Source organism: Antedon bifida, chromosome 2 (assembly GCF_963402885.1).
Source record: "Antedon bifida chromosome 2, ecAntBifi1.1, whole genome shotgun sequence".
NCBI classification, from domain to species: Eukaryota; Metazoa; Echinodermata; class Crinoidea; order Comatulida; family Antedonidae; genus Antedon; species Antedon bifida.
Genome location: NC_136227.1, coordinates 6833518 through 6858943, shown reverse-complemented (window position 1 = coordinate 6858943; position 25426 = coordinate 6833518). Strand labels below are relative to the sequence as shown.

Below are 25426 nucleotides of genomic sequence, written 5' to 3'. Positions count from 1 at the left end.
GCTAGACCTAGAATTGTTTGGTCGTCTGTTGGCATAATCATGGAGGTATAAAACAAAAGTAGGTGTGTTTATAAAATCCATATAAATATAACATTTAATATAATATTATTAAAAACCAAATGTTACTGTTTTAATTAATGTGAATGAATTGTAGGCCTTGGATAGAGCTACCTTTTATTTGATTCCAACATAGAGATATTATAGTTCACTATAATATCTCTATGATTCAAATGACAGGAATCTATTTAGATGTTATATAAAACAAATAATGAATGTATTATATTCGTGTAATTGGTACAAATAATGGCATTTGGTGAATGATGAAAAGTTAGATATCTCGTTGATATATAACCTTTCATCATTCACCTCATGCCGATTATTTGTACCATTACACGAATATAAAACATTCATTATTTGTGTACTATAGAACTACTATCACCGCGTCTACATTAATTTTAAATTTACATTGATAAAAAGGAAATTTCTTGTAAGGCTTGGTTCCCCACTTAGACATAATGCAGCGACAGTTCCGATGACATATTACTTCGTTGGTTAAATTGCTAAAGGCGGGCTTACGTAGTATCCAAGTGGGAAACAACATTGGTTCCCACTAGGACGAGTAAGCGAGTTTATCATTCACAAGCGTCAGGTAAACTCGCTTGCGTCGCTAGTGGGAACCACGTTTAAAGAAAAGTTAAAACCCAACACAAACATTTTTTTTTCTTTAAACATTCCTATTTTGTTTTAGTTTTAGCTACAATAATTAATCTACAAATATTAAATGTGAGACGATAAGAAAGAAAGAAACTCATGACAATTCACTCCCTCCGTCTATCCAGTGCTTGTTCTTCACAGTTTCATACTTGCCCGATAATATCGTGTAAAGAGACGGTCTACTTGTCCCATCCATATGATGCCAAAAGCAACTTTGTCGACGTCATCAAATTTACCATTTAGGTGAATCAAAAAAGCACGTCTTAAACCACCATGCACCAGTATACTTAACGGCACAATTGTAGGTTACTCCATCGTTGTCTTGGTCTTTGGTTGAAAACTTCATTCCCTTGTGAAAGGTCAGACAATCGCCTACAGAAGGAATATTTGACGTACTTACTAAAGCTTGGTTCCCACTAGGATGCACCGCAAGGACGTAGACGCAACGCAAGCTAGTTGACCAATGACAAGCGACAGTTGGAATAATTAATCGCTTGTGATTGGTAAAATCCCTTGCGTTGCGTTACGTCGTTGTGTTGCGTCTCTAGTGGGAACCACGCATTAAGGCCAACTCAGACAGCATCGTACGCGACGACGATGAGGACCGATGAAACGTCTTGACTCGGCGGTCTGAAATGAATCCTGACGAGACGAGTCGCCTTAAAGATGGCGTCAGGGTGTAGTTTTTAGGTCGTCTCTGGAGAACTTGAAACATATACGACTCGTCGGGCCTCTTTGTACGACGCTGTCTGTGTTGGCCTTTAGTCGACCCAAATTCGAAACAAACTGCTCCATACACAACATAAAAATATCTACACAGAATTGAAATAAATTATTATATTGCAAAATGTTCTGCCGGCCGTATTTTATCATTCCAAACACAAGGTAAATTTTCAAAATGGTCTAGATATGTTTAATTTACTCAAGTTAGTGGTGGTAAAAAGAGGCCTTTTTTAAGTTTCAGGTGTAATAAAAATGGTTTCAGATTATATATTTATATTATATTGATATATCTTTACACAGTTTTTGTGAATCAATGTTTTAACTCTACCGCGTATATAACAATAACAGTTTACAATTTGTACCCAACTTACCCGTCTTTGCGGTTAAGCATTTCTTTTTATTGTATACAATTGTTCCAATTATTATACCACCACAATTGTACTATACTCAGTGCCGTGTGGCGGTTGTTGAATGTCGTCGGCGGTCCTTTATCGCATGACGTTCGAATTTTGTCCGCAAACATTTGCGTATATATACTTAGGTAATAAAGTACTGTATTCCTAAGTAATGTGCATGTTATTTTCCTATTATTATATTTTCTTATTATTATTACTTGCCTCTATCCACAATATCTACATTATTGATTTTTTAAGGTTTTATTAACAAAAGTCAACTACTAATGTCACTTAACAGCATCAATTTTGTTGGATATGTCACGTAATTTACTTCATTAAAGTATTCCTAAATAACATGCATGTTATTTTCTATATTTGGCTCTATCCACAATATCTACATATAAAATGATTTTTTTTCATTGCTTTATTGTCAATGCATGATATTCTCTGTAAAAGAATAAGTAAATAAAATAATGCCACACAACCAAATACTGTAGAGCTAGCAAAACAGATTTAGAGGAGCAGTCTTCACATTCGAAGAAGAAGAAGAACATTTAGGAGATAAATTGACATGGATTGGATGGGATTTTTTTTTCTCGTATGTATCATGAAATATTCATTATTTTCTGTGTGGAAGAATTAAAAAAAGCCGCCCTACATAACCTAGCCCGCTAGATAATCTCTATATATATAAAGCGCTTCATGCCATTGCCACTCGAATACGCGCTCATAAATTTCGCGCTCAGCCGCAGTCAGTATGTTATTTATTAGTCAAGATTATATAGCTTTGTAACGCTAGATCAATTGTATCAGAGAGAAAAAACAAAATCAATTTATATAATGCAAGCTTCCGCAAAATGTGTCCCCACTATAAAAATAGCGTCGGTAGCCAGTTAGCCGGACTACTTATTCAATGCCGTGTATGGTTTATTATATAACACCTAAATACATTTCTCTCATTTGATTGGACGAATGTGGGTCACATGGCGTGCAATAGTACGCACTATTAAACGATCGTTCAATAGTAATTTTTTTCGTGTACGAAAAAAAAATCTTTTCGCGTTTGGAAAATATTTTGTTTTATACTATTGCTTTTGAAATACAACAGCGCCACCTATTTTGTACTTTCGCGGCGATTTGAATGTTATGATGACTGTATTTTCGTCATGTGTGTACATTTCTGGAGAGATATATGTACTAGTTTAGATCAAAAAGGCATTTAGCTTTAGATCGTGTGTAGGATTTTGATTAATTAATGGGAACATCTCTGGTTGGAAAAACCATAATTAGCCTAGATAAGTTCCAATTGTCTGTCGAAGTTTTGCCTTTCAGCAAAGCTAGTACTAGGCCTAGGTCAAGGCCTAGCCTCCTAGCTAGGCCTAGGCCTGTTAGTATTAGGCTAGGCCTAGCCTAGTAGGGGTTTTAGCCTCGCTATGCCTAGGATTGTTTGGTCGTCTGTTGGCATAATTAACACTAAAGTAGGTGTGTTTATAAAATCCATATAAATATAACATTTAATATGATATTATTCAAAATCAAATGTTTTAATTAATGTGAATGAAATGTAGACCTTGGCTAGGGCTACCTTTTATTTGATTCAAATGACAGGAATCTATTTAGATGTTATATAAAACAAATAATGAATGTATTATATTCGTGTAATGGTACAAATAATGGCATTAATTGGTGAATGATGAAAGGTTAAATATCAACTCGGCGTTGCCTCATTCACCTCATGCCATTAGGCCTATTTGTACCATTACACTCATAACATTCATTATTTGTATAGGCCTACTATAGAACTACTATCACCGCGTCTACATTTAAAATTTACATTGATAAAAAGGAAATTTCTTGTAAGGTTTGGTTTCCACTTAAAGACGTAAAGCAGCGACAGTTCCGATGACATATCACTTCGTGATTGGTCAAATTGCTAAAGGTTGGCTTACGTAGTATCCAAGTGGGAAACAACATTGGTTCCCACAAGGACGAGTAAGCGTCAGGAAACCCGCTTGCGTCACGTTTAAAGGAAAGTTAAAACCCAACACAAACATTTTTTTTTTCTTCAAACATTCCTATTTTGTTTTAGTTTTAGCTACAATAATTAATCTACAAATATTAAATGTGAGACGATAAGAAAGAAAGAAACTCATGACAATTCACTCCCTCCGTCTATCCAGTGCTTGTTCTTCACAGTTTCATACTTGCCCGATAATATCGTGTAAAGAGACGGTCTACTTGTCCCATCCATATGATGCCAAAAGCAACTTTGTCGACGTCATCAAATTTACCATTTAGGTTACTTAAACCACCATGCACCAGTATACTTAACGGCACAATTGTAGGTTACTCCATCGTTGTCTTGGTCTTTGGTTGAAAACTTCATTCCCTTGTGAAAGGTCAGACAATCGCCTACAGAAGTAATATTTGACGTACTTACTAAAGCTTGGTTCCCACTAGGATGCACCGCAAGGACGTAGACGCAACGCAAGCTAGTTGACCAATGACAAGCGACAGTTGGAATAATTAATCGCTTGTGATTGGTAAAATCCCTTGCGTTGCGTTACGTCGTTGTGTTGCGTCTCTAGTGGGAACCACGCATTAAGGCCAACTCAGACAGCATCGTACGCGACGACGATGAGGACCGATGAAACGTCTTGACTCGGCGGTCTGAAATGAATCCTGACGAGACGAGTCGCCTTAAAGATGGCGTCAGGGTGTAGTTTTTAGGTCGTCTCTGGAGAACTTGAAACATATACGACTCGTCGGGCCTCTTTGTACGACGCTGTCTGTGTTGGCCTTTAGTCGACCCAAATTCGAAACAAACTGCTCCATACACAACATAAAAATATCTACACAGAAATAAATTATTATATTGCAAAATGTTCTGCCGGCCGTATTTTATCATTCCAAACACAAGGTAAATTTTCAAAATGGTCTAGATATGTTTAATTTACTCAAGTTAGTGGTGGTAAAAAGAGGCCTTTTTTAAGTTTCAGGTGTAATAAAAATGGTTTCAGATTATATATTTATATTATATTGATATATCTTTACACAGTTTTGTGAATTTTGTCCGCAAACATTTGCGTATATATACTTCATACTTCTTCTTCGAATGTGAAGACTGCTCCTCTAAATCTGTTTTGCTAGCTCTACAGTATTTGGTTGTGTGGCATTATTTTATTTACTTATTCTTTTACAGAGAATATCATGCATTGACAATAAAGCAATGAAAAAAAATCATTTTATATGTAGATATTGTGGATAGAGCCAAATATAGAAAATAACATGCATGTTATTTAGGAATACTTTAATGAAGTAAATTACGTGACATATCCAACAAAAATAGTTTCAAAATAACTCGCCTTTTGCTATTTCATTTTTCCAAGTTGAGAGGTCTATTAAATATTATTTTTTATCTTGCTGTATACAAGAACGAATAGAATATTGTCCGATCATTGTCAGTTTTTATCGTCCAATATTCTGATTGCCATCTCTACGCTGCTTGATAGTTTAAAAAACTTATCGGTATTATAACTCCTCCTTCCCTTTCCTTCCCTTCCTACACGCTTCAACTTACATGGATAACAGATAAGGCGACTGTCATTGGACAATATCCTTCCGGGCGTTTGTACTTCACATCATCTGCGTATAGTCTGCAGGTGCGACTTGTTGCATCATACGCCACGTGACTACAAGTTTTTGCAAAGCTGTGACATCGTTTTACACATGCAATCCTCGTCTTTACGTAAGACCACTCCAATACGGAATGAGACGAATCTATGTCAAGCTCTGTAGAATATGTCTGCAGATATCGTAAACATATAGGTCCTGAAGATATGATAAACAAGATAAATAAATCTATTACAGCTCGGTGGGTCGGTTGGTCTGTCGGTTGATCGGTAAATACTAACTTGATCACGCGACTGCAGCCATGGTAATGGCCTTGTATAATATGACAATATAGGCTGTTCTACCAGTGGAAGATGAAATTGTGTTTTATTATACTAACGCTGCAATTCATATGTCATTCTTAATCTTTTTTAATGATGAAGATTTAATACTTTATGTACACTCTTGAAGATTACGTTTTGTTGTGAAAGCGTTAAATTCTTTTAAAATGGACCTGAAACGGATTTTTTTTTCTTAAAATACCATACATTTTGTTTTTATTTGTATCGAATTATGTTAATTTGATAGATTCAAATAACATGTGTGAATTTCTTGAAAATCGAATTCAATTTTAAGTAAACAAAATAGTAGATAGTGTAGTACTACTAAACTGCCTTTGTAGATGTAGATAAATACACATAGGCCTACGAATTCAGGTAAACCATGGAACTAACATGAATTATTATGAATACACATTAAATAATAGTTTATTTTATTAATCCATTAACCTAAATATGATGAATAAATATTAAATAATATTTTTTTATTATTTATCTTGAATAAATTACAGGCTACAAGCGTACCAAGTTACTTTTTGAATCAATAAATAAATATGATACTAAATCATGAAAATGGATTACTTTAATATTTTAAAGATTATAATAATAATATACATACACAAAACGCTAACGATAAAAATGACTATACAGCATACATTTGCATATTGTCTACAGCGCATATTTGTATTATAAGCACATTCCGTGATACAATTTCTTCAATATTAATTGATTATTTGTAATATTGTACATTCCAAGCTAGGAAGGCTAGGCGCCCCTCTGTATCACCAGAGCCATGGATTAAGGAATAGAAGGAAACGCATCCACGGTGACGTCAAACGATTTCCCAACGCGCTTGCCTGTACTAAAGCACTGCTGCCAATCAAAGAAACACGCTCATTGAACTCCGTGTCTCTAACCGCGGCCCTCTATAGAACGCTGCGAATCAACTGTTACATTTTTTCAGAACAAAACGTAGCCATGTAGAAATCGTATGCGCAGTCTGATTCTATTGTCATGTCTTTGTCGATGATTAATTGACAACAACAATATATTGCTGAACAATTTTGTTTTAATTTCATCACAATCGGACTACGAAAAGTTCACTTTCTTACGACCGGTAATTTTAAATAGTTGGTAATATTAATAAAATATGCATTTTTTATATTTGGATTAGCATATTGGCCTGCCACCTCCTGTCATTACAAATTTCGTTAATCTATAGAATATTAAATTATGCATTTGACCATATTATATGTTGTTACCGTGTCTTGTGGTCTCAAGTACAACAAACGTGTTTTTAATATGGCTAAGCAGTGGTTTCTTCATAAATCTCCTAAATTATCGATGTTAAGGTTGTTGAATATGTTCAGTAAACAATAATATTAGACACGCGACCGTTTCGTTATTTTGTAACAATGTGGGCGGTCCGCGCTCTGTCGGTAAAGCGTGGTTCCCACTAGCGACGCAACGCAAGGACGTAACGCAACGCAAGTGAATTGACTTATTCGCTTGTGATTGCTAACTGTCTATAACTTCGCTTGTCATTGGTTAAAACGCTTGCGTTGCGTTTACGTCCTTGCGTTACGTCGCAAGTGGGAACCACGCTTTAGAGTCATGGAAGCTTTGATCGCAAACTGATGCATATCCTTCTATTCCATAATCCATGCCAGAGCTAAGCAATTCAGATTATTGCATAATAATAGTTTTTAAAAAGTGCGTATTTTGGCAATTTTTGGAAAAAAATCTCACGGATTTTTTCGAAAAAAATTTACTATACGTTTATAAGATGATTATAACGCCATATATGCGCATAATTATATAACAATATTATTGCATAACAAATAGTTTTTAAAAAGTGCGTATTTTTGCAATTTTTTAAAAATTTTTCTATACGTCTAAATAAAAGACGATTATAACGCCATATATGCCCATATATAGCAATATTATTGCATAATAACAGTATTTGTGCTTATTTTGGCCATTTTTTGAAAAATTCTCTGTACTATAGTACAGGATTTTTTTTTAAAATAAGTAAATATCGACCTTTTTATTTTTTCACATAATTGTTACTATACGTCTATAAGATGATGATAACGCCATATATGCGCATATATAGCAATATTATTGCATAATCACAGTATTTTAAAACATGCGTATTTTGGCCATTTTTCGAAAAGTGGCCAAATTTAGACTTTTATTTTTTTGACATGAATGGTTACTATACGTCTAGAAGATGATTATAACGCCAAATATGCGCATATATAGCAATATTATTGCATAATAACAGTAAAGTGCGTATTTTGGCCATTTTTTGAAAAAAAAATTTGTACAGGGATTTTTTCGGAAAATTGCCAAATTTCGACCTTTTTATTTTTTTTACATAAATGGTTACTAGGCCTATACGTCTATAAGATGATGATAACGCAATATAAGCGCAAATATAACAATATTATCGTAAAATAACAGTATTTTTTAAAGTGCGTATTTTAGATTAGAAAACACATAGTAATATAATACTTTATTACTGACAGTTGCTTCTCAACGTTTGTATTAATTAATAATTACAAAAATATAAATATCGTAGTGGTGTATCGTTACATGTACTTTACTATTTCAATCGACTATGACAGTGAGAGTTTTAACAAAGTATTAAATCGCAAACGTTTTACTCTATTTAGTGGTATATTATTTATAGGCCTATAAAACATCAAAAAATATTTCATAACTAAGTGGATAAAGAATATATTAAAAAAGTGTTCCTCTTTGTACCTATCCTCATCCCCAATCCTAATGTTAGATACAAAACACAAATTGGGTTTGTTTAAATGAGTCAAAATAAAAAAATTGGACTCATTTTGTGACAAGTTTCTCTTTCAAAAGTAATTCCCCTAGAGTGCTAATTTTGGTTGACATACATATGCATAAATCATTGTGTCTATTTATTCGTTTCTGTAAACGACGATGTATTAGTCCTGCGGTACGTACATTTGAAATCGCCAGTTTTTTTACGCTGAAATTACTATGTATTCGAGAACCATCTGTGGGATGGAAAGCTTAAATATGTTTACACTGGATAAAGATTACAGTAATTGAGCGTATTGACTGCCTGTCCTTCGCAGTTTTATTCAGTGCCCGATATTCTATACCTGTTAGTGAGTCTATCTTGTTCTTCGCAGTTTCATACTTGCCCGATAAAATCGTGTAAATTGACGTTGTTCCATCCAAACAATGCCGAACGCTACTTCGTTGACGTCATCGAATTTACCATTTAGGTGAACCTCAAAGCACGTATTATACCACCATGCACCAGTATACTTAACAGCACAATTGTAGGTTACTCCGTCGTTGTCTTGATCTTTGGTTGAAAACGTCATTTCCTTGTGATAGGTCAAAGGGTCATCTACAGAAGAAATGTTTTATGCACTTTTTTACGTCAATTAACTTGTTACACAACATACGATTGTCTACATATGAACACCCCGCATGGGTCTGATTAACAAATTCATCTGTGAAAATTAACCTATTCGATCGTATCCAGAAATAATGTTTCAAATTAAGTTAGATATCGGCAGGTTTTATGGAACTGTAGAGGGCACTATAATTTCTACAATAAACTGTAGCGGGCGCTATAAAAACCTAAATAATATTGCCATCTATTATAATGGTAAACATGGGTGTTTCAGACTTGCCAACTCATTATTTCACTTATTACTGGCATGATTGATTATAAACATCTTATGGACCGACATTAGTTTTTTTTTTATTACGCTATCAATATTTAGAGTAAACCTAGTAGAATTTATAAATATAATGTGTATACATATCGGGAGATTTTGTTAGAATTTATCCAAAATATTGTTAGATTGGGAGATGAATCGAACTAATGGGAGACTTATCAGGAGAATTGAAAGGTCTGTGTTTGTTTATAAGTGAAGCGAATATACGGGTGTACGTTGTCTGGATAACAATACACTGAGGGATATTTAGGCAAATCAATTATAAAGAAATTCCTTAAAGATGTATTGTCCCCCTGGAAAAAAATTAAATCAACAATTTTGTTGAATATGTCATTTTAATGTAACATAATAGTTATCCACTTTGACCAAAAATTGGATTAAAAATAGATGAAAAAAACTGTAATTTAAAGCCAAAAATGGTCAAATTGGCTGCCAGCCAATGGATTTTTGGTGTGAATTTAACCATTTATTTTGTCATTTCATAAGTGAAAACATTATTTTTTTTCATTGTTTTTCTATGGATTGTACGGTAGTATATTTTTTATTTTGAAATGTTAAAAAAATACCATTAGAAATTAGAAAACTCTGAACAGCACAAATATTTCATAGTATACAAATAATTAAATTGTTCTAATTAACGAGTCAAAGTCAAGTTGAATAGAACAGTCAGGTGCTTTCAACAAAATGAAAACAAAAAGTCCTATATAAAAATATTTGTTCTACTATTATATATTGCTTTTGAAATACAACAGCGTCGCCGCGAAGAATAGATTCAATGTGGTGACTGGTATCGCGACATTTTTGAAGAGATATTATTGTACTAATTTAGACCAAAAAAAGCATTTAAATTAGCTTTAGATCGTTTGTATGATTTTGATTAATGAATATCTCGTTGGAAAACACAGATGAGTGAATTCCAGATGCCTGTCAAAGTTTCGTAATGGTATCGCTGCGTTTCTATAGCCTAGCTTGGATTTTTAGTATTAGGCTAAGCCTAGGCGCTTTAGCCTAGCTAGACTTAGTATTGTTTTTCCCATTCAGCAAATACAAAGCATTTTTTGTTTTATAACACTGTTCTAAAGTAAAATGTTATTTATTAATCAGCTGCTTCAGTTTTGAATGAATTGCAAACATTTAGTGATATGATTGGATCATCATGGCATTTTTTTAGACGGTACATTCTACGTGTGGGGCTTTCCTTCTTCCATATTCTGGGCTGCTACCGCGTTGATATTGCCCAAAGCTTACCACACAACACCATAGTAGATGTTAATAATATACAAGACACAATCATTTCAATGTAATACTCTGGTAGATGTTAATATACACAATGCAACTATTTAATAGGTATATATAGCTATATTAAAAGATGTTTATAATACTGTACCACACAATTTATTCTTAATTTAAACGTAACCTTTATATAACAGCTATTTGGTAGAAATTGTAGAATAATACTTAATTATAATATACATGATACACATATTCTATGATATGTCGATGGCGCACAAGTCATAACTATTAATTAATCACACTGATAGTATTATATAACACCTATATAAATTCCTTTCATTTGATTAGACGATTGTAGGTCACATGGCGTGCAATAGTACGCACTATTGAACGGTCGTTCAATAGTTATTTTTTCGTGTACATTATCATTTTATCATAATATCTGGACTTATATATTCCTCCTTGTTAGAACTCAATACTTGTATTATTGGTTAGTAATATTACATTAGTGGTTGGTTGATTATTACATTAATGAATGGTACAACAATACTGTGTATACTATCAATAACAAGGCTAAATATTCTAATTTTCTCTGACAAAGGTCTTTGTAAACTAAAATATAAAACAAGAAGCATTTTCTGAAATGTTGGTCTGGATTTTTTTTCAGAAACTGCAATAGTTAAATAATATAAAAGCATTAGTTATTTCTATTATTTATTGACTGCAATATTAAAAATATCAACTAACATTATTAGTTAATTGTATCAGCAACTGTGCAATAGTAAAAATATTAACTACAATTAGTTTTTTGTATCATAAACTGTGCAATAGTAACAATATAAAATAACATTATTAGTTCTTTGTATATCAGCGACTGTGCAATAGTAAAATGTCAACTACAACTATTAGTTCCTTGTATCAGTAACTGGGCAATAATTATTGACTACGCATGCCTGTTCAACTGACGAGTCACTTATCAGCTCATGATAGAATATTTGTATAATATATTCTTTCTATCTGATTTCGGGAGTATCCCTTTTCTGTAGTGCGAATGGAGTGTAAAAGAAGTGGAAAAGTAGCGTACACACAATTGAGAATCGACGACGGGTCAATGGACGCTTTTGACGCATAGTTCGTTGATCCAATTAGGGAATCCCCTTTTAGGGGGTGTCTAGAAGATATATCTGAGTTTTCTAGATCTAGAAAACTCAGATATCTGACTTTTCTAGATCTAGGAAACTCAGATATCTGACTTTTCTAGATCTAGAAAACTCAGATATCAATATCTGAGTTTTCTAGTTCCAGAATGGAACTAGAAAACTAAGATCATCATATGATTGGTTGGTAGGTCATTTGGATCATTCCATTATTAATCAGAAGGTAGGTCATTTGAAATACTAGAGTATTATTAAAACTGATTACTGTGTACTAATATTGTAACATGTAGAAGCGGCCTACGGCTTAAATCATAAAGAAAATACAGTGCACGTTACCGTTAAAATGTAGGCTTAAAAATAAGTTATGTACGAGTTGTTGTGGATACGAGTTAGCCAAGTTGGGAATAGGTACGAGTTATTTTGGGTACGAGTTGACCACTTCTAGCCTAGTAGGGCCAGGCCTACTCTTCGCGATACATGGCGATAGCGCCCACACGTTGAGCCTTGAATTGAGTTTGCTTAGCTAGGCTAGGCCTAAATGCTAAGCCTACATTTTAAAAGGTGTATACTGTATTTCTTTATGATTTAAGTCGTAGGCTGCTACTACAAGTTACAAGAATTATTATTATTAGTAAGAAAATGTATAATACTGTAGTATTTCAAACAAGCTACCCTCTATTAATAATGGAACGATCCATTTGATGATCTGGGTTTTCTAGTTCCATTTTGCAACTAGAAAACTCAGATCTGAGTTTTCTAGGTCTAGAAAACTCAGATATATCTGAGATCTGAATTTTCTAGATCTGAGTTTTAGACACCCCCTTTTAGGATGTGGATTTAATAACCCTAGTTCTACGACGCTATTTTTCTGTAGTGGGAACTTTTACAATGAACAGAATAATAGAAAGAACAATACAAACATGTCCATCCCAAATTACACTCATAGCGATGTTGTTTAGGCCCTAGCCAGGGGAAATCTTTATGGTTCGGGAGAACCCCTTGACGTTAGCATTGAACGCAAATGTGTTTACCGACGGAAAAAAGTAGGAAACGATGTTTGCCAATTGCGAGTGCGCTATTATTAGAGTGTCATTTCCGGTGAGGTGCTATTTATCTTGATTTTTACGTGCGAGAGTGCACCATTGGCAGCCATCTAGGGGTGTCGTTTAACAAAATTCGCTTTGCAAAAGGCCCCACGACCATAGGGGAGGGGTCTGTAAGATCAAATACGCAATGTTGGGTCGCGAAAAAATTTCCAAAATAGGAACATAGGGTCGCAGTCAAAAAGGTTGCGGAACGCTGGTCTAGATACGCGGTACAACTACTATTTATTAATACGAAACTAGAGTTCATACATGGCACAATACGTCTATTCTAAGGTATGTTGATATCTAGATACACGGCACAACTACTACTATTTATTTACACGGAACAAGAGTGTTTTTATACATGGTACAATACATCTATTCTAAGTTATGTTTATGTCTAGATACACGGAACAACCTACTACTAGTTATTTACACGGAACAAGAGTGTTTTTATACATGGTAGAGACATCTATTCTAAGGTATGTTGATGTCTAGATACACGGCACAACTACTACTATTTATTTACACGGAACAAGAGTGTTTTTATACATGGTACAGTACATCTATTCTAAGGTATGTTGATATCTAGATACACGGCACAACTACCACTATTTATTTACACGGAACAAGAGTGTTTTTATACATGGTACAGTACATCTATTCTAAGGTATGTTGATATCTAGATACAAAGACACAACTACATTATGTTATTATATACAATTGGCAATGATCACACTTTTTTATAATATACTAAGCCTACAAGATTAGTAATACATATATGGGTTGTTTAGTTGTATAAAAAAAGTCGGTAGATTCAAGTACATTAAAAAAGTAGGAAATATGCAAACAATTTGCCAAATTACACGTTTACACTTATTTTTATTGTTTTGGTTTTCTTGTGACAATCATGTTTTCAATCAATCAGATAGAAATACAAATTAAAGCAAAATAAGCCAAAAAAATGTTTTTAAAGAAAGTCATTAAGGGTTTTAAACATAAATAAGCTTTTCTTTTTCAAAGTTCAAATTTTGCTTGATCTGTGCATAGGCCTACCTTTGTTGCCGTCTATATAGGAGGTAAGGTCCATAATGTATTTTTCATCTTCAGGTCCAATTCTAAAGTTAGAGTACACAGCAAACCCTCCCTCGTCCCCAATATCAATCCGCAGATCATAGGCAGCCGATGACGTCAGTTGATGGAGGTATTCGTTCCCCAACCAGTATTCACAGCAAACTTCACCAAAACCATTTTTATAATCTTCCCAATTACGATAGAAATCAACGGACCCGTCTTTTCGATTCTGGAAAACCTGTTATTGATTTGGTTATAAGTATTACAACTATATTAAAGTATGATTGAAACAAAATGAAATTAAACTCCACTCCTGCATCATGGCGCTTATTTGTTGTTTCTTTTAATTTAGATAATATTGTCTTGTAGAAAACACCAGTAAAGAAGTTGGGCGTCAAGGTTTGTAAATTAGGTTTTAGGCCTTTACGATTTTACGAACTTCCCGCCCTTAAATACGAATTAAACCGGCAATTGATATGAATTTCTAATTTAACTGAAGTAGGTTTTTATCTTACCGTCCATCCACCGCCATCAGTCTCCATATCACAAAACACTTCTTTGAATTCGCACGATTCACACGCCTTGATCACATAGACACCGCTTTGTGCTGTTGGTAACATACTCTTAACTTCTGTACAATCACGATACTAAAGGAAAATAATTACACGGTTAGGTCTATAATAAAACAAAATGTTAGCCAATGCTTCTAAACTGCTTTTCCTTGCAAGAGTAGTATTCAACAATAACCGTAATTATGTTGTCTTGCTGGCTTCGTATTGTTTTCACGATGCAACATTCGAAATTTAGCTGTCGAGTTGAAAAGTCGTTCATAGCCAAATAAGCATGTGCATAATAACTATTAAACCCAATTGGTGCGTACTCGAGGGGCGTTTCGTGAAACGAAAGGTCGCTGTTTTCCGAATTATAAATGATGGAGATACAAATCTTGGGTATTATAACTTCTCGCAGCCTGTGATGAATAGCGCAAATAGGTGTGGACAACACTTAAAACATCTTTCATCTCCCCCGAGGATCCACAGTACCCAAAGACTCATTCCTTTTCTCCCTCCCAAGTTTTTACTTACATGGATAACAGATAAGGCAACTGTCATTGGACAATATCCTTCTGGGCGTTTGTACTTCACATCATCTGCATATAGTCTACAGGTGCGACTAGTTGCATCATACACCACGTGACTACAAGTTGTAGCAAAACTGTGACATCGTTTTACACATGCAATCCTCGTCTTAACGTTAGACCACTCCAATACAGATTCAGACGATTCTATGTCAAGTTCTGTAGATGACGTTTGTAGATATCGCAAACATGTAGGCCCTGTGGACATAAACAGCTAAACAATAATTCATTGGAAACTACGCAAAAGAATAGAGGCCAGTCTGACATTTCGAAGATCTAAGGTGACATTTCGAAGATCTAAGGTCAAAGTTTAGAAACCTTTCACTTGATTGTAGTAAGAGACAAGTGTAATAAGAAGACAAGCAAGGTTCATCCAGGCTTAGTTATTTTACAGAGCTAGGCCTAATTTGGTTTATGAATCACCACTTTACCCGGGTCAATGTTTAACTCTGACCGGTGCACCGCGGTGTAGTATTTATACAAAATTCTTTACTTTAAACAATCTGCGCCAACATGGCAGTCCAACGTGGTGCAGAATTTCATTACCAATATTAATTTGTCAGTGTACAAGTTGTATCTCTTTCCAACAAGCTTTTAGCCATTTCCTGTTTTACATACATGCCTGAATACAGCGTATAGCCTGCTTTATTATGCGCTATACAATATTTAACTGTTATTATTATTATTATTGTTAAATAATAGATACAGTGAACTAAACAGTGGCCTAACCTAAATATATTGTCAATTTCTGCAGTTGTAAATTACTATTATTATTATTACAGTATTTTTATATTATATTGCAATTAGTTTTAATTTATGGGTATTTCGAAGTATAGGTTAAATTACGTTTTTATTATGTCTATAACATAGTAATAAGTAATCGATAATTGTTTCGTGTCTCTCATATACATTGAGTGGGGTCTACAACAATTCGATTAATAGTTTTCAATGACATATTAATGAAGACTACTTCAGTATATCTGTTTAAAACAGAGAGATATCAGAATAATAATAAATAAATCAGTATTTTGTATTCAATGTCGTAGCTATTTATCAACTGACTCTGTATTATGTGAGTGTTATCCGCTCTGTTATTTAGTATGCTCCTCGCGGTGTGGAGCACTTGTATTCACAGGTAAACAATCTAGAACCCTTGAACATTCAGCGTAGGGCGCTGCGTATTATCCTCCCTTGGTTTAGACCAAGATACTTACTGGTTTACCCGAACTCTCCGAGCGCCGCAACCGAATTTGCGAGAATTACTTTATAAAATGAAAACATCCACCCCATAGAATAAATGAGTTACTTCCCCACAAACGGCACATCAAATAGGGCCTACTCCTTCATAAATGTAAACCAGTTTATACTGGAAATCAAAACTGAACGAGGAAAACAAATTTATCACCAACTATGGAATTTTCAAAGGATGGAAACCTCGGTTGCGTCGCTCGGAGAAAAGCAGATATTTTGTTTGTTAATGGGCAATTTACGAATAAACGAGAAGTCGAAGTTACCCATGGTATCAAGATAAATTATATACAGTTAATAGGATTAAAAAAACTTCTGATGGAAAAATTTTGTTATGTTATGACATGTAAAGTTTTAAAATACAGTTTTGTCAGGTATTCCATTTTATATAAAAGTACTCTTTTTAACAAAGAAAAGGTAGTCGCATTTTTTATGACGTTCTAAACAACTCAATGTTTAAATCATGGAAAGCACAAAAGAAATGGGCAGAGAATAAATTTGTATTCATAATGACCAGTGGACAACAATCTACCTAGCTCCACATATGTGTGCAATGAATATTGTTTTAATATATTTTCAATATAAAATTTTAAATAAAATAATTGCAACAAATGAACAATTATTTAAAATGAAGATAAATGTGCTCATTTGGAGATGGTCAAACCGAAACCATTGTTTTGTAATTGCCCAATAGTAAAAAGGATATGGAACCTCCTCCAGGAAAAAATTTCATAAAAAAAATTGATTGCAATTTATTTTTAGTATCTCAGTCGTCAGGGCACCTATTTAGGTTGCGCTTGCGCACATAATTTATGAGATAGATGGACGAATGTATCATCGGTCAGCATATTTTAGGATACCAAGATGCGCATCAGTATTTTAATTTAAAAGCCAATAATGCAATTATTCTAATAGTAAAGTCATGTATTTACACATTTAAACTAGTTAAATGTAAGCCAACTATCAAAATGGTTATGAACGAGTTGAAAACATTTATGAAACGGAAAAATGTATTATCAGAATTTTAAGGACAATACTATTAGAAACATTTATAAATAAAATATGAATTTGTTACAGATGAATAACTTTTATGAACTCTTATTGCATTTATAAGAAGATGGATATCTATGTTGTTTTTGTTTGTTTTTAGTCGCGTGGTTCTATAGTTCACTATGTCGGTCTGTCAGTCTGTCTGTCCGGTATCACTATGCGTTTTAGAACGCGACTTATGGCTGTTGGCCTTGTTAGTCGCTTGGACGCGACTCTATAGTTCACTATGTCGGTCGGTTGGTCGGTCTGTCTGTCTGTCGGTCTGTCTGTCGGTCGGTCCGGTATCACTATGCATTGTAGCACGCGACTTAATGGCTGTTGGCCTTGTTAATTTTGATTTTCCTTTTTAATGTCTTGTATGATGAAATAAAAAAAAATAATAATATTTATTATTATATAGTTTTTAGTTAAAATATATATATAGTTTTTCTTGTGTATAATAGCATTTAAATTTAGGTATAGCAATTATAGAATTTATTTTTAAGTAATAAAACCATAACAATTGTACAATATTTAATTGCATCTCTCGTGAGGGGTTTCCATAACTTTAATTCAATTTAGACAATTTAGAATAAAAAACTCCCGGAGAGACATGGACCAATGCCGATGCTATGGCTTTATTTGTGCTCTTGTCGTAACCACTCTACTCGACGCTCGGCCACTCACAATGTTGCTTTCGAAAATATGTATAAGTATGTGTGTAACACACACATGATAAAGTAACAATGCTGTATGTATCACTGGCTTGATCTCAATGGAGATACAAAATAAAACAAAGCAAAAAGTTAAATCTGGCAACACTCATGCCCTTCATCGGTTATGTTATGGAAAACAATTAAGAGTTTCGTCTTAATAAATATAAACAAACTGTAAAAATATAGACACAGTTAAATATATCAATTTACGGTTACTTACCTTTGAGTGATGATACTAACGTAACCATAAAAAGAAAACACAACGAAAACATTGTCTGGCCTATGTCAACTTTAAATTTTACTTCAAATGAGTGATATCTTCCAGTATTCCGTCGTTGTGTCTTTACCTGCAGATGTTATCGACTGTTTTGGTTTACATAATGGTATTTGTATTAGTACTTGTATAGACTTGCTCAAAAATTGTATTTATTGTCTTTTTCATGTTAGTCCAGCATTCGATGTTGCGGGCGGTGTGTAAATATGAATTTCGAATCAACCAATGATCAAACGGGTATTTGGAATCACTAATCAACTGTATTATTAAAATTATCGTGGTACGCAAACGTCAATAAAACAATATAGGCCTAAGGATAGGGCCTAGGCTATAGTCATTCCCTAGATAGGGACCTGAACAGCCATCATTGTGCCTAGACCTCACTGGGTACGGTATGTCCAAGTCTAGAAAACGTATAGGCCCCAATACATGTAGTTGAACTCTTCAATCAATCTTATGAATCCAGACATAATATTCCTAGGGACATGAACAGCCATCATTGTCCCTTGACCTATTTGGGTAAGGTATGTCCAAATCTACAAAACGTAGGCCTATAGGCCACAGTACATCAATCTGAGTCCAGATATAATAGTATTACTACTTTGAATAATTCAAAACTGAAGATACCATCGTCGTCGTTGTTTTGGTATGGTGCAAATCTGTGGAATGTCTAACGTGGAAGAATTATAATAGTCGAAGATAGCAATTTGCATAACAATGCCAATCGGCTGATACAACTTTTTTTGTTCCGTTGAGTTTTAGAGTTAGAATAGGCTTATTATATGGCATGCATCTTTAAGCTTGGAGCTATAACCAATAGCCACCATAGATAAACCTTAATCTAGACCATACTAAATCAAAATGCAATAACAGCTATGTAGACCTCATTTAAATTCGGATTCGGATCACGAATTTGGTTGCGTTTATTGACTTCTTTTACCCCTGGCGGAGGTCGCAGCATTCTCATTGCTCTTACTATTACCAAATTTAAAGAATACTCCATATTCGAATGTACTCTTTTTTACATATTTTTAACACATAAGTATATATATGTTTATAATTTAAATATAGGCTTAGATAATAAATTAACGATAATACAAATGGCATTATGTTACGAACGAAAAAAGGAATTGAAAGACATTTTTTATTGTGCTTATGCTTATTTTATTTCAAAAGTGATCTAAATGTGATAAGATTTAACGAAATAATAATATTATTATTATTATTATTAGATAAAAATTAAAATATAATACATATGCAATTAGGAAAAAAACAACTTCTGTAATAAAGTCTCACATACAGTATAGTGTGGTTGTGGTGCCTCTATTTTATGTTGGTTGGTCTTTATGGCCTATGATAGGCGTCACATTTGATACTTATGTAACCCTGTATCACATAATTTGCTTATAATACTTTAGACACATAATGTATCCAAAAAGGTGGATTCTCAAACATACATAACTATCCTCCAGACAATGGGCTTCCATATTTTCCCTTTAAATTACAGTTTATTCTATTTTTATTTATTCAACTTTGTTTTACAAGAGTAGCTCTAACAGCTGCACTGCGGCAGTACAGACTTGAAGAGACCCTCTTAAAACAATACAAAAATATACAGACGACATACAAACATAAGGATCGAAGAGGATTCAATTAAAAAAGTTAAAATTCTGAAACAGATTTTAAAAAGTTAAAAATAAATTAGAACATTTTAAAATTCATTTAAGTAAAAATGATCAGGTAAATAATTTCTTTTTGAGCCAATTTATCGTCGAATTATATAATAATTAAAATAGCCTATTCAGAAAGTTTATGTCATTATTATTTCTGGGAAACAATATATCTTTAATACCAAAGGTAAAACCCCTTTGACTCCTTATAATATAACTTATCTATTGGTGATGACTGATTAACAAAACATTATAAACAACTTTAATGGCTCAGTGGTGAGGAGTTGAATACATTATCATTCTTTACATAATTCACTCTATTTATTACTGCATTCAGTCAAATATTAAGTTAAATATGTGCTGGAAAACACAATATAAAATAATAAAATTTATAGAGGGCGACATACAACAGGTGACGCCCTTTAAGTCAACGAATGAGCTAACATTACCATGGGCCGCAGTGGCATTGTTTGTGATCAACATAGAATGGTATATAACGCTTACTAAAATATCTCCTTAAACTTAAACTAATTTTGACCCTGTATAAGTTGCCGGTGTATATATGTATCAAAATATGAACAATCAGTTCCCGAACGTAACAAATAATATTTGTTTCCGAAACAAATATTATAAATCAGCCCCTGACAAATTGATAATACGCGCCTTACAATGGTGGCGCTGTATTTCAAATAATGAATAGATAATTCAAACTGAGCATACAAACTTCTTTTTTTAAATTTTATTATATTATTTTAAATACAGGCTAAAAATAGAAGCTTTAAAATAGAAGCTATACTGCATCTACATAACATTATAACTAATTATGTTTTATGGCAAACGTGCCAGATATGTGACATGCAGGTATGCCTAGTGACTTCCAAACTTATATTCTTCTCAGTTTCATACTTGCCCGATAATATTGCTTGCTAGACTCGATGTCCGTCCACATGATGCCTCTATAAAATGGTGTTACATAAAATTTACCGTTTAGGTTTGAATAGAGGCAATTGTTGAACCACCAGCCGCCCGAATATTTTTCAGCACATTCACCACCAGCCCAGTTGTCATTGTCTTGATCTGTTGTTGAAAAATTCACTCCTTTGTGGTTTGTAAAAGAGTCGCCTATAATAGACAGTTAAACGTTATCTTAGCAACGTTAGCCTATGGTATTTAAAAATACATGGAATTCTATTTAATTAAGTGTCTTATCTGTGCTGGATGTAGACGTTTATAACAGAACAAAGTATCTAAAGTGTATCCTTGCCATTCCATTGGTTGATTTAACATCACGTGCCGTGCAATGTTTTATCCCGTTTCATCTAAAGACATGCCTATTGCACGTTCGCCTTTTAGTACAACATTTGAAATTGGGCAGAGCAGTAGGCCTGAATAACTTTAAAGGAAACCCGTCACTACTGTTACAGTAGAGCGCATAGTGTATTGACATTGCTAATCCCACGCTGAATTGCTGATGGATGATGGAAGTGGCTGATGTAATTTATTCTAGAACAGTACACTAGTAGGTGTGTTATAAAATGTTTATTTATTGATAGGGAGAATATTTTCCTGAGTTGAAATCTATTATTTTGTCAACTCAGAAAGAAACAAACAATCATACAAAGAACGTAATAATACTAGATAGTTGCACAATAATAAGCTTTATTTACTTTCTAACCCATTTAACTGGTTCATACATACCTTTGTTACCAGCTATATAGGATGAAAAGTCCATCACGTATTTTTCATCCTCGGATCCAATTGTAAACTTGGAGTACACAGCAAACCCTCCCTCGTCCCCAATATCAATTCGCAGATCATACGTAGCCGATGACGTCAGTTGATGGAGGTATTCGTTTCCCAACCAGTATTCACCGCAAACTTCACCAAAACCATTTTTATAATCTTCCCACTTACGATGAAAATCAACGGATCCATCTTTCCGATTCTGGATGACCTACAAAACATTTGCTAAAATCATAACCACCTCAATTTTAAATTAAAATAAATTAACTCAAGAATTATGCGACTAGTATATCTATGTGATGGCGCTAGTTACTCGCCGTTATGCCTGATTAATCAATAGAATGACGTATGCGTAAAACTTAAAAGTAGACTTCCCCAAGTCTGTATTTATTGTCTTTTTTATGTTAGTCCACCAGCCGACGTTTTGTCTGAAAATACAAGCTCAAGTAGTATACGTATGAAACGCCATATGTGCCAAAATCTTTATATTTTTACTAATATTAAGTCAAAACTCCATCTGGAACTCAGACTAGCATAAAAGGTATAGATATAGAAAGATGGGTACACACAGTACAATTTCGGATACCGTTAGACCAGTGTATGTAAACTTATGCAATTAACACTACATTTCACAATAAACATCCAGAACCGCCCGTTTCAGTAACAGTCCAATCCCTTATTTTATCCGCCTGCTTAATGCCTGATCTACACTCATCTTTGTATAATTTATTGTTTTGTATGTTTCAAATTTTGTATATTTTTAAGGTAAGGTACATGCATGTAAAAGTTACCCACAATCTGGTCTTTGGCCACTAGTGGTAACTTGTGGCATGGTGGTTTTTAGTGTTTTGAATGTTTTATATGAAATAAAGAAATAATAATAATACATGCCACCGTAAAGTACGGGTGAATTTAAGTTATTTTTGTTACTTTTTCCAGAGAAGAGTGAAATTACATTCTTTCACTCTTCCCTGCTTTTCTTTTCGAATTGTAAATGACAGCACACTTATTAGTATATAACAACCTAAAGCACAATTATTTTATATTATTTTTGCCATTTGTTTGTTACGTAGGCTACATTCTGCACTATTACGTATGTTTCCGTATACCGTAGACCTACCCTTATTATAAGCACTGAGGTACTGTATAGACTTTTAATATATAACCGTCTGAGCAATGTAGCTATACTTACCATCCATCCGCCACCATCAGTCTCCATATCACAAAACACTTCTTTGATTTCGCACGATTCACACACCTTGATCACATAGACGCCGCTTTGTGCTGTTGGTAACACATTCTTAACTTCTGTACAATCGCGATACTATAGAGACAAACCAAAATGAGAATGTCAAATCAACATAAATATGACTAGAATAACCACTGCTATATACATCTTACAGACGAGGAATCTTCATTTGCACGCATGTGTTTCTGCAACGATATTTCCTAAATAGATTAATAAGGGATTAAGATTTCAGAGAACTATTTCGCAAAATCAAAGATCTTTTTGACAAGACTAACAAAGAGCCAGTAATTTAATATTTCGATACTAAACTAAAACATGTAAACATTTCCCTCGAGTTCCCATTTAATCGTTCGGGCGGTGTGGTCTTATGATATTATTTTATAGTTACCTTTTCATTTTGCATGACGTGTCACGCGATGACTTAGTTCGAGTCTAGAAATCATTCTGCGCATGCTTACAAAAAATTCAGCAAATGTTATACTCTAGTAGGCGACTTCGACTCCAGAGGGGGCCATATTTGCAAGGTCAATCGTTAGTTAATTATCGAAGTCGCTTGTGGCACCTTCTAGTAGTCGTTTACTACAGTACTGTGGCACCTTCTAGTAGTCGTTTACTACAGTGCAGTATATTATTATTATTCATTATTACTATACTAACGTGGATGACAGAAAAGGTGACTGTCATTGGACAATATCCTTCCGGGCGTTTGTACTTCACATCATCTGCGTATAGTCTGCAGGTGCGACTTGTTGCATCATACACCACGTGACTACAAATTGTGGCAAAGCTGTGACATCGTTTTACACAGGCAATCCTCGTCTTTACATAAGACCACTCCAATACGGATTCAGACAAGTCTATGTCAAGCTCTGTAGATGATGTTTGCAGATATCGCAAACATGAGGGCCGCCCTGTGAATTTATAAAATGTAATTCATTGAAAATTTACAGTGTTGACTGACTGGGTACATATGTGTTAGAATGTCGAAAATCTACGAAAATAGAATAAACCCGAATACCACAAGTTCAATAATCAATGGGCTGGCCATGTAATGCTTAGAATTTGCTATTGAAGGAAAAAAAGTGTTCGCACTTTTTGATAACCTGTCGTACTTTTTGATAAGGTTTTCGCACTTGGTAATAACTGCTGTCACACTTTATGCAAAAGTTTTCGCACTTTTATTAAAGTTGTTCACACTTTGTTTTAACGTGTCGCATTTTGTAATAAATAATCGCACTTTGTAAGAACCTGATGCTTTTTGTAAAAACTGGTGTCGCTTTTTGTAATAACCTCTCGTAAATTTGTAATAAACCCTCACATTTTTAGTCGCGTGCAACGCGACTCTACAGCTCACCATGTCGGTCAGTTGGTCGTTCGGTCGGTCGGTTGGTCGGTCGGTCAGTAAACACTAACTTGAGCACGCGACTACAGCCATGTATATGGCCTTGTTTTCAATAACTGCTGTCGCATATTTTTATACCTGTAATAAAGTTGTTACACTTTGTAATAACCTGTTACACTTTTTAATACCTTTAATGAACCACATATAATTTTAACTCTCATAATGCCTATTCGTACCCAATGACCGATATCTTTCTTTTGAAGACAATTGTGCACATTCTCCTTCACTTTTTAATATAAGCTTGAAACCTCAATATCTCAATACAATATATAGTACACATAATAGATTCTAAATTCATTTTTAAAAGAAACAGTTACAATATTAATATGGAACAATCAATTTTACTTATCGGTAGGATTATGGGAAAATATACCAATAACGTCAAATAATATAGTTACTTATTATTATATAATATAAAGATATTGCTATAACAAAGTTAATATAAAAGCACAATTGTGATGGAGTCCAATTTGTAGATAAGGCTTTTAAACTAATATTATACTTCCTGTATTCTGCTTTGTTCAATAGTGCAGGAAAATGTCAATACATATTCAGCAGCCCATAAAATGTCATTATAAGATTGTAAACGAGTGTAAGAAAATATAATATTGAGAGAGAACAAAACAAATGATTTATGTTTACCAAAACTAGGTTAGATTTTGTATTGGTTAATAACAATTGTATTTGACTTATTTATTTAAATAGAAGCAAACCGGTGAGTTAATGTCTAACTGGAGAAATGCACGCCACATACAAAATATAAAATCCGTCACATCACAATACATATACATGATATTTACAATTGTAATGATTAAACATTGTGTCTCTAATTTCTAACAAAAAATCTTCTATCAACTAAAGATAAAGTTCAGTCATATCTGGTGTCTGT

At 33.9% G+C, this 25426-nt stretch overlaps 2 protein-coding genes across 2 annotated transcripts; both read right to left on the bottom strand.

Annotated features, from left to right (window-relative positions):
* Positions 1 to 5403: 5403 nt before the first annotated feature.
* On the bottom strand, positions 5404 to 18940 carry LOC144835379 (fibrinogen-like protein A). Its single transcript, XM_078690463.1, has 6 exons — positions 18420 to 18940; positions 15154 to 15404; positions 14584 to 14715; positions 14051 to 14306; positions 8967 to 9182; positions 5404 to 5663 (listed from the first exon to the last, which is right to left on the bottom strand). The coding sequence occupies exons 1-6, from the start codon at positions 18469 to 18471 to the stop codon at positions 5404 to 5406; spliced, it is 1167 nt and encodes a 388-aa protein (XP_078546589.1). The 5' UTR covers positions 18472 to 18940.
* Positions 18941 to 20963: 2023 nt separating this feature from the next.
* LOC144835378 (ficolin-1-like) lies at positions 20964 to 24492 on the bottom strand. The gene is made up of 5 exons (XM_078690462.1): positions 24483 to 24492; positions 23793 to 24046; positions 23079 to 23210; positions 21842 to 22097; positions 20964 to 21265 (listed from the first exon to the last, which is right to left on the bottom strand). Exons 1-5 carry the CDS (start codon positions 24490 to 24492, stop codon positions 21027 to 21029), a joined length of 891 nt encoding a protein of 296 aa, XP_078546588.1. The 3' UTR covers positions 20964 to 21026.
* Positions 24493 to 25426: the final 934 nt, after the last annotated feature.

Bases quoted from the DNA above. Each gene is read 5' to 3' on its own strand.
- LOC144835379 (XM_078690463.1), bottom strand. From the start codon at position 18,471: ATGTTTTCGTTGTGTTTTCTTTTTATGGTTACGTTAGTATCATCACTC. The intron at 15,405-18,419 runs GTAAGTAACCGT...TTATGTCCACAG, and splicing joins GTTAGTATCATCACTCAAAG to GGCCTACATGTTTGCGATAT. The intron at 5,664-8,966 runs GTATGAAACTGC...TCATATCTTCAG, and splicing joins TACACGATTTTATCGGGCAA to GACCTATATGTTTACGATAT.
- LOC144835378 (XM_078690462.1), bottom strand. The intron at 22,098-23,078 runs GTAAGTATAGCT...AATGTTTTGTAG, and splicing joins CTGATGGTGGCGGATGGATG to GTCATCCAGAATCGGAAAGA. The intron at 21,266-21,841 runs GTATGTATGAAC...TGTCTATTATAG, and splicing joins CTATATAGCTGGTAACAAAG to GCGACTCTTTTACAAACCAC.